The sequence below is a fragment of the Poeciliopsis prolifica genome, unplaced genomic scaffold (assembly GCF_027474105.1).
Source record: "Poeciliopsis prolifica strain line A6 unplaced genomic scaffold, Auburn_PproV2 SCAFFOLD136, whole genome shotgun sequence".
NCBI classification, from domain to species: domain Eukaryota; kingdom Metazoa; phylum Chordata; class Actinopteri; order Cyprinodontiformes; family Poeciliidae; genus Poeciliopsis; species Poeciliopsis prolifica.
This window is the reverse complement of record NW_026562511.1, coordinates 9520-18846: the sequence shown is the minus strand read 5'-3', so window position 1 is coordinate 18846 and position 9327 is coordinate 9520. Positions and strand designations below refer to the sequence as shown.

The following is a 9327-nucleotide window of genomic DNA, read 5'->3' as shown; positions in this document are numbered from 1 at the left end:
CCTCATCCTCATTTAGTCTCATCCTCATTGAGTCTCATCCTCATTGAGCCTCATCCTCATTGAGTCTCATCCTTATTGAGTCTCAACCTCATTGAGTCTCATCCTTATTGAGTCTCAACCTCATTGAGTCTCATCCTCATTGAGTCTCATCCTCATTGAGCCTCATCCTCATTGAGTCTCATCCTCATTGAGTCTCATCCTCATTGAGTCTCATCCTCATTGAGTCTCATCCTCATTGAGTCTCATCCTCACAGAGTCTCATCCTCATTGAGTCTCATCCTCATTGAGTCTCATCCTCATTGAGTCTCATCCTCATTGAGTCTCATCCTTATTGAGTCTCATCCTCATTGAGTCTCATCCTCACATCCCTGCTGCTCGGCACCAGCGTCTGGTTTCTGCTCCTTTTCAACCAGATTTTCATGTGGTGGTAAAATCAGACGGACGGACGGCGTCTCAGGAAAACTAAACACCTGACTGACTTCATCTCTTCCCAGTTACCCTCAAATCCTCCTCAACCTGGAGGATGAAGAATAACTAGGAAGTGTTCATTTCCTGTGAAATACAAGAGAGGATGCAGAAAGTCGACGACTGAAGAATAGAATAGAATTCAACTTTATTGTCATTGCACTGTCACATGTACAAAGCAACGAAATGTAGACAGGTAAGAAAAAATCAGCTACAATAGCAGAACGGCTGAACTCCATCCAGTCCAGTCCAGTCCAGTTTAGTCCAGTCCATCTAGTCCAGTCCAGTTTAGTCCAGTCCAGTTTAGTCCAGTCCAGTTCAGTCCAGTCCAGTCCAATCCAGTCCAGTCCAGTCCAGTCCAGTCCAGTTCAGTTCAGTTTAGTCCAGTCCAGTTTAGTCCAGACCAGTCCAGTCCAGTTTAGTCCAGTCCAGTCCAATCCAGTTCAGTCCAGTTTAGTCCAGTCCAGGTTTATTTAATTCCACTCATTTGGTTCAGTTTTCTTCACTTTAATGTTTTTCTCTGTAGTTTTTCTTGTGTCTTCAGGTTTCCGGCTGTAAATCTTCAGCCTGTCAGACGCATCATGCAGATGACCTACGCTCCCTGAAGGCACCAATAATTGTTTCTGTGACATCATCCTGCGATGAGCCAACAGCAACACGAGATGTTTGTTCTGCTGCGTTTCCATGTTTTCCTGGTTCAGTGGAACAAACTGAATCAAGTCGTTAAAGTTTGATTTCCAGACAGGAGCAGAAACGCAGAGCGTGAAAATCGTGGAGAGAAAAGTTCATCCGTCTGGTTCGTCCTGCAGCCAGCAGGTCGCGTTCAGATGAATGAAAGCTTTATTCCTGTCCAGGTCCAGTTTCTTTCCCCTGCAGCGGCTCAGACGCGTCAGCTGCGTCTCTTCCTCCTGATGGGATGTAAATCCATCAGCTGAAGAGGAAGGTAATGCTGCGGGCCGCACAGCTGGCCTCACATTTACACAGGAGTTCAGGTTTGTGTGGGAGATTTTAATATTCATGCAGCTTCACAGCCTCATTTCTGAAACCTTTTGAGGAGGGAACGCAGCAGGAGGGAACGCAGCAGCATGAGGGAACGCAGCAGCATGAGGGAACGCAGCAGGAGGGAACGCAGCAGCATGAGGGAACGCAGCAGGAGGGAACGCAGCAGCATGAGGGAACGCAGCAGCATGAGGGAACGCAGCATGAGGGAACGCAGCAGCAGGAGGGAACGCAGCAGGAGGGAACGCAGCAGCATGAGGGAACGCAGCAGGAGGGAACGCAGCAGCAGGAGGGAACGCAGCAGGAGGGAACGCAGCAGCATGAGGGAAGGCAGCAGCATGAGGGAACGCAGCAGCAGGAGGGAACGCAGCAGCAGGAGGGAATGCAGCACCAGGAGGGAACGCAGCAGCATGAGGGAAGGCAGCAGCATGAGGGAACGCAGCAGCATGAGGGAACGCAGCAGGAGGGAACGCAGCAGCATGAGGGAACGCAGCAGGAGGGAACGCAGCAGCATGAGGGAAGGCAGCAGCATGAGGGAACGCAGCAGCAGGAGGGAACGTAGCAGAGGAGGGAATGCAGCACCAGGAGGGAACGCAGCAGCATGAGGGAAGGCAGCAGCATGAGGGAACGCAGCAGGAGGGAACGCAGCAGCATGAGGGAACGCAGCAGCATGAGGGAACGCAGCAGGAGGGAACGCAGCAGCATGAGGGAAGGCAGCAGCATGAGGGAACGCAGCAGCAGGAGGGAACGCAGCAGCAGGAGGGAACGCAGCAGCGTGTGGGAACAGTCAGGCCTGCAGAGTCTCTGCATCCTGATGCATCAGAGACGGTTCAGGATGCAGCAGGTCGATCCGTTTACTGGCTGATTCAGGACAGACTGTCGGGTTTCCAGGTCCAGCTGTTTGTCTGCTGATTGCCAGATGATTAAACCTCCATGAGGTTTTCATGTTTCTGATGTGGGTCAGAGGTCAGAGGTCAGAGCTGGTCTCCGTGCAGGTGCAGCCCAGCCGCCCCGTCAGCCTGACTCAGCGCTCTCCGTCAGCAGCTGCTCCTTCTGAAGTGGTTCTGTGACGTCATGGAGCTGCGGTCCGGTTCTGACGCAGCATCAGAGAATCCGGGCCGCTGGTTCTGGCTCGGAAACGCTCCCAGATTGAACTGGTCCAAACAGCTGCAGCAGCAAATTAACGCTCCTAAAACACAAATCCTGAGAAAAATCCTGCTTTCAATGATCCGTTTGAATCACGGTTCTGATCCAAAGTTCTGCAGGTGAACCTGAAACTCGACACTCCCAGTCGGATCTCTGGGTCTTTAAACACATCTTGAATCATCTTTTATTTCACTTTCTGTGTGTTAATGTTTTTTATGTTAAAGCCTAAAATAATAAAATGGACCAGAACGTTCCTGTTACCTTCCTGTTGCCTTCCTGTTACCTTCCCGTTGCCTTCCTGTTACCTTCCTGTTACCTTCCTGTTGCCTTCCTGTTGCCTTCCTGTTACCTTCCTGTTACCTTCCCGTTGCCTTCCTGTTACCTTCCCGTTGCCTTCCTGTTACCTTCCTGTTGCCTTCCTGTTACCTTCCTGTTGCCTTCCTGTTACCTTCCTGTTGCCTTCCTGTTACCTTCCTGTTACCTTCCTGTTGCCTTCCTGTTGCCTTCCTGTTACCTTCCTGTTACCTTCCCGTTGCCTTCCTGTTACCTTCCGTTGCCTTCCCGTTACCTTCCTGTTGCCTTCCTGTTACCTTCCTGTTACCTTCCCGTTGCCTTCCCGTTACCTTCCCGTTGCCTTCCTGTTACCTTCCTGTTGCCTTCCTGTTACCTTCCTGTTGCCTTCCTGTTACCTTCCTGTTACCTTCCTGTTGCCTTCCTGTTACCTTCCTGTTGCCTTCCTGTTGCCTTCCTGTTACCTTCCTGTTACCTTCCCGTTGCCTTCCTGTTACCTTCCTGTTGCCTTCCTGTTACCTTCCTGTTACCTTCCTGTTACCTTCCCGTTGCCTTCCTGTTACCTTCCTGTTGCCTTCCTGTTACCTTCCTGTTGCCTTCCTGTTACCTTCCTGTTGCCTTCCTGTTACCTTCCTGTTATCTTCACACGTTCATAATTCATCTCTTCATCTGGCAGATCAACAGGAAAGTCCAGAATCAGAGAAAAATCAGCAGAATCCCAGAGGAAACGATTCCTGCAACAACTGATAAATGTCAACATTATTATTATTCTCCATATTATGGATGTTTTGTTATTTATTAGAATCTAAACCAACCAGGGAAGAAATGATTAATAATGCCTGACTGGTTTCCCTGCAGATGATTGATCAGATTGATCAGATGATTGATCAGATGATTGATCGCTCGTTCGTCAAGCTGAACTTCCTGCAGAACTACAGTTTCAGTCAATCAGTTGAATTCTGACTTTCTCTGCCCAGTTAAAGTCCTGCTGGTTCCAGTTTGTTTCCTGTCTGGCTGAGAGGTGACCGTCCACCATGCGGTCGCCTCACCAGGTCCTCACTGCAGCGTTTTCACGTTTAAGATGCTGCATAAATATTTAAAGATATTTCCAGGAGCTGAAGGCCACATGCAGAGTCGGGAAAACTCTGATTTCAGTTGAGATTGTTGTCATGATTGTTGTTCCATATGCAGCACAGATTCAACAGATCGAAGCCGTTTATTGGCTGATTGAGGAACGAAACGTTCACTGAGTTTACCTGCTGAATAATCAGAGCTGGACTGGAGGAGTGTGTGTGTGTGTGTGAGAGGGTGTGTGTGTGTGTGTGTGTGGTGTGTGTGTGTGTGTGTATGAGAGGGTGTGTGTGTGTGTGTGTGTGTGTGTATGTGTGTGAGGGTGTGTGTGTGTGTGTGTGTGTGTGTGTATGTGTGTATGTGTGTGAGGGTGTGTGTGTGTGTGTGAGAGGGTGTGTGTGTGTGTGTGTGTGTGTGTGTGTGTGTGTGTGTGTGTGTGTGTGTGTGTGTGTGGTCCGGCTCTAATAGATTTGGTGTGAGTTTTAGTAACAGTTGGTTTTAGTGTTTATTAGCAACATTAACATGTTTTTATCTTTTTGTCATGAAGATAAAAACTGATTCAGATTCTATCAGAGGAAACGACGTTTGATCTGCTGAGTCACAAAGGAAACAGATAAAGAGACGCCTGGTTGGTTCAGACTGATGTAAGTCCAGGTGTCAGTGTGTGTGTGTGTGTGTGTGTGTGTGTGTGTGTGTGTTATTACTAATTAACACTGATCATCAACGTGACCTGATGACGTCATGATGTTTAGCGTGTTAAGCTGACTCAGAACCAGTGCTGTCAGTAAAAATACTTCACTACTTTACTTACGTATGTTTGGAGTACTTCATACTTTCCTAGAGTAAGAACATTTCTCTTTTATTTCACTATATTTCTGAAGTTAATTACAAACTTTTACTACGATCCATTTTCAATGTGTGGTTTAGTTAGTGTGACGGAGGATCCGTCACGAGTTAGGGCCTAATTAAACACACACACACTCTCACACACACACACACACACACACACACACACACACACACACACACACACACACACACACAAACACATCCTCACACACACACTCAATCTCTAACTTATGTTTTGTTGCAGCTTGGACTGCCGTGGTTCATCGTGGTTCATCGTGGGTCACTCTGTTCCGCTTCACTTCACATTAATCCTTTTCTGTCATTTTCAAACATTTTCTCAGTTTTATTTTCAATTGGCTTGTTTCCAGATTGTGACGCACCGGGAGAGAGTTGCGTGATGTGGTGACGTCATCAGGACGTACTGAGTGTCGGCTGTTAAATGGATTATTGTATTTTTGGATTACAAGTTTATTAATTTTTTTCTCTTATTAATTATTTTGTATACTTTAAGAATTTATTTGAGTTAGGAGTAATTGCTTAATTTTTGTTTTCTTGATTTGACTTTCTGTGGGTGGAGCCTGTGGCTTTCTGTGGGTGGAGCCTGTGGCTTTCTGTGGGCGGAGCCTGTGGCTTTCTGTGGGTTGAGACTGTGGCTTTATATGGGAGGAGCCTGTGGCTTTATGTGGGCGGAGCCTGTGGCTTATGTGGGCGGAGCCTGTGGCTTTCTGTGGGCGGAGCCTGTGGTTTTTGTGGGTGGAGCCTGGGGCTTTCTGTGGGCGGAGCCTGTGGCTTTTTGTGGGCGGAGCTTGTGGTTTTTGTGGGTGGAGCCTGTGGCTTTTTGTGGGAGGAGCCGTGGCTTTTGTGGGAGGAGCCTGTGGCTTTTTTGTGGGCGGAGCCTGTGGCTTTATGTGGGCGGAGCCTGTGGCTTTTTGTGGGGGAGCCTGTGGCTTTATGTGGGCGGAGCCTGTGGCTTTTTGTGGGGGGAGCCTGTGGCTCTGTGGGTGGAGCCTGTGGCTTTTGGGTGGAGTCTGTGGCTTTCTGTGGGTGGAGCCTGTGGCTTTCTGTGGGTGGAGCCTGTGGCTTTCTGTGGGTGGAGCCTGTGGCTTTATGTGGGCGGAGCCTGTGGCTTTATGTGGGCGGAGCCTGTGGCTTTATGTGGGTGGAGCCTGTGGCTTTATGTGGGCGGAGCCTGTGGCTTTATGTGGGTGGAGCCTGTGGCTTTCTGTGGGTGGAGCCTGTGGCTTTATGTGGGTGGAGCCTGTGGCTTTCTGTGGGTGGAGCCTGTGGCTTTCTGTGGGCGGAGCCTGTGGCTTTCTGTGGGTGGAGCCTGTGGCTTTATGTGGAGGAGCCTGTGGCTTTATGTGGGTGGAGCCTGTGGCTTTCTGTGGGTGGAGCCTGTGGCTTTCTGTGGGTGGAGCCTGTGGCTTTATGTGGGCGGAGCCTGTGGCTTTATGTGGGTGGAGCCTGTGGCTTTTGTTGGTGGAGCCTGTGGCTTCTGTGGGTGGAGCCTGTGGCTTTCTGTGGGTGGAGCCTGTGGCTTTCTGTGGGCGGAGCCTGTGGCTTTCTGTGGGTGGAGCCTGTGGCTTTATGTGGGAGGAGCCTGTGGCTTTAAAAGCAGGGCTCTGTTCAACAGTCTGCAGCTGGACTCTGATACACGCTGAACTAAAGAACTGCTGTGTTGATTTTAACCTCCCATGAACGTCGTCTGTAAATACTTTGCACTAAAGTGGCGTCTTTGTTCACTGAATAGATAATAAAATTCACTGAAGTGATCTCCGGCCTTGGGAAGTCATTATTTTTGTGAGTTGCCCAAGTTATCAGAGAACAAGTCACAGTTACAAAGAAGCGAGAAAGAGAAAAGTATTCTGACACAACCTACTGATCGACTAACAAACTCAGGCTTCTTACCTGGGCTGTTCATCACCACCAATAGATGCACCTGTTTCCTTCCAAGTTAACTAAAAGCTCTCCCTCTTCAGATGTCAATAAGCTGCATTTCCCTCCCAATTCTTTTTCTTTTGCATAATGACCAGTTGTTGCACCTATAGTGTGTGAAGTAGAGGAATCCTAACAGGTTTTTTCTTCATGTTGGCCGCATTTTCTGTTCTGACTATTTATTTTTTCTCATTTTCAGCACTGACCTTACTGAAAGGGAAAACTGGAGGCTTGTAGAAACTTTGTATTTTCTGTCCTGGAGGGTTTACCAAGAAGCTGGTTCAGTTGTAAAGCAGGTTAAGTTAATCTAAAGCAGGTTAAGTTAACCTTGTGATTTAAGTAAAGCATCTAATGTTCTTAACTAAATGATGCTGCAGGTTTATCTATTAGCAGGTTTCATTTTGCCTGCACTTGATTGTGTTCATTATTTTAAGTGTATTTAACAAGTTTACCAAAATATAAAAAATGTCATTCAAACTGCATTTACCTTGTTTTACTTTTCTTTTCATTACATTACTTGAGTTCATCCATTGTTACAGTAATTTCCAGACTTAAGTACAAGACGTTTCAGATACTTTAAGGCTTGAACTCAAGTAACATTTCAGTGACTTGGACTTTTACCAAAGTCACATTTTGCAGAGGTATTTATACTTTTACTGGACTCTGAGACTTTATACAACACTGGTCAGCAGCCTGCAGACATGTTGGAATGATGATCAGAACCGTTTCAGAACCTGCAGTTTTATGTTGGTTCTGTTGGGATTAATTGCCAGAATCTTGTCAGAACCAAACCTGCTGGCAGATTTAAGTTTCCGTCTCTTTCAGTCACATTTTGGGTGTTAAAGTTTGGAAATGGAAAATATTTACATTTTTCTGGGTTTAAATATTTGTGCATCAGTGGGAAACGTGATGATATGCGGTTCTGAAGCTAATCTAGTGGGAACCTGTACCGTATAATGAAAGCCTGCCGCTCGGCGTCCCGGCGCTGGACCGACCGGGTCGGGTCGTTGCGCGGCGGCGGCCCAGACGGCTTACATAAAGCAGACGTCTGTTTGTGCGTTTCTCTGGAACCTGATTCTCTGCTGTCGCCTCTAATTGCTGCTTTGCACAAACACTTTTTCTGGTAAGCTCCACGTTCTGACCAGTGTTTGCTTCCTCTGTTTAATTTATCCTGCTATTTATACTCAGAGCACTTTACTGATGCAAACATGTCGGGTCCAGACAGAAAGTCCATTTTCTCCTCCCAGATTCTGCCTCAGCTTCTCGTCGCTGCTGATTCTGATGAATGTTTCGTCCTGCGCTGTAATATCAGACACGTTTACGTAACGTTATTTATTTTTGATGATCTGTGATCAGACAGACGATCCTCCATCGTCACATGATCATCTCTGCTGCTCTGCAGCGTCGGCTGTGATGTAACAACACCAAACCTTGACCTCAGCTGTTTATCGCTCCATGGAAGGTCAAAGGTCATCTCCACACCACCATTTCCCAAAAGGAAAACATCTGATCAGCTTTGGATCTTTCCAAGATTGGATGTCAAAAAAGATTTAGAGTCTCCAGGCTGCGTCAGCTAGCAGGCCAAAGGTTAAAGGTTACCTGAGCAAAGGGCGAAGGACAGAGCTTCAAGGAGAGGGTGGAACATGGAACATGTCTCAGTGTCCACTCAGTGTCCACTCACTATCCACTCAGTCTCAGTGTCCACTCAGTCTCACTGTCCCCCACGTTCCCCGGGACGTAATCAAATTCTGCTGTCGATGGGAGTTAAAGCTCCGCCAGACGTTCCCAGCAGACCCTGAACACACAGTGGACCTGCCGGGTCTGACCGAGTTCCTGCCCACCACCAGAACCACCAGAACCACCAGAACCACCAGAACCACCAGAACCACCAGAACCAATCAACACCAGGCAGAGGTCGGAGGACAACTCAGCACCTCCTCAGTGTTCCAGACATACGGCTGCAGATCTGATGAAATGATGATAAAATTGATAATCGATCTGCATCCTAACCTGTTCTGGTACCAAGAGCTGATATGGACGTCCTGATGCCTGGACATGTTCGTTATGGACAATCTGTGACCAGCGCAGAACACCAACATCAGGAACTCCTGGAGTTCGGATCGGGATCCTCCAGGTCTCGCTGTCGTTCCCCATGTGAGCGTCGAAGCAGAACGAGGAACTTCTTATTATTCATCTGACCTACGACCTTTCTGCCGTGGGTGACCCCACCAGGGGCATGAAGGGTCATTGGGCCCTCTGACCCCAACACCACAAGGTGGCAGCCAGAGGAGGAAGGTCAAAGGGTCACATTGGTTAATGAACCACCAGCAGCAGAAAGTCTCCAGATTCCTGTCCAGCTCCAGGTTTTGACCGACCTGGACGGATGGAGCGATGAAATCCAGCTTTTCATTTCAGGAGAGTTCAAGGCCGCCTGCATTTCCACCAACAGGAACATCACTACATGAGGTCCACTGAGCTTCCCGTCTGGTCCAGTTCTGGTTCTGTACCGACCCAAACGCTCCTCGGTTTCATCAGGATGAAGAACATCCGCCCAGTTTCCCACAGATCATC

The 9327-nt window shown here is 48.2% G+C and overlaps 1 protein-coding gene across 1 annotated transcript; it reads right to left on the bottom strand.

Annotated features, from left to right (window-relative positions):
* Positions 1-1473: 1473 nt before the first annotated feature.
* Positions 1474-2274, bottom strand: LOC129355485 (keratin-associated protein 4-3-like). Its single transcript, XM_055025080.1, has one exon. It carries the CDS (start codon positions 2272-2274, stop codon positions 1474-1476), a length of 801 nt encoding a protein of 266 aa, XP_054881055.1.
* Positions 2275-9327: the final 7053 nt, after the last annotated feature.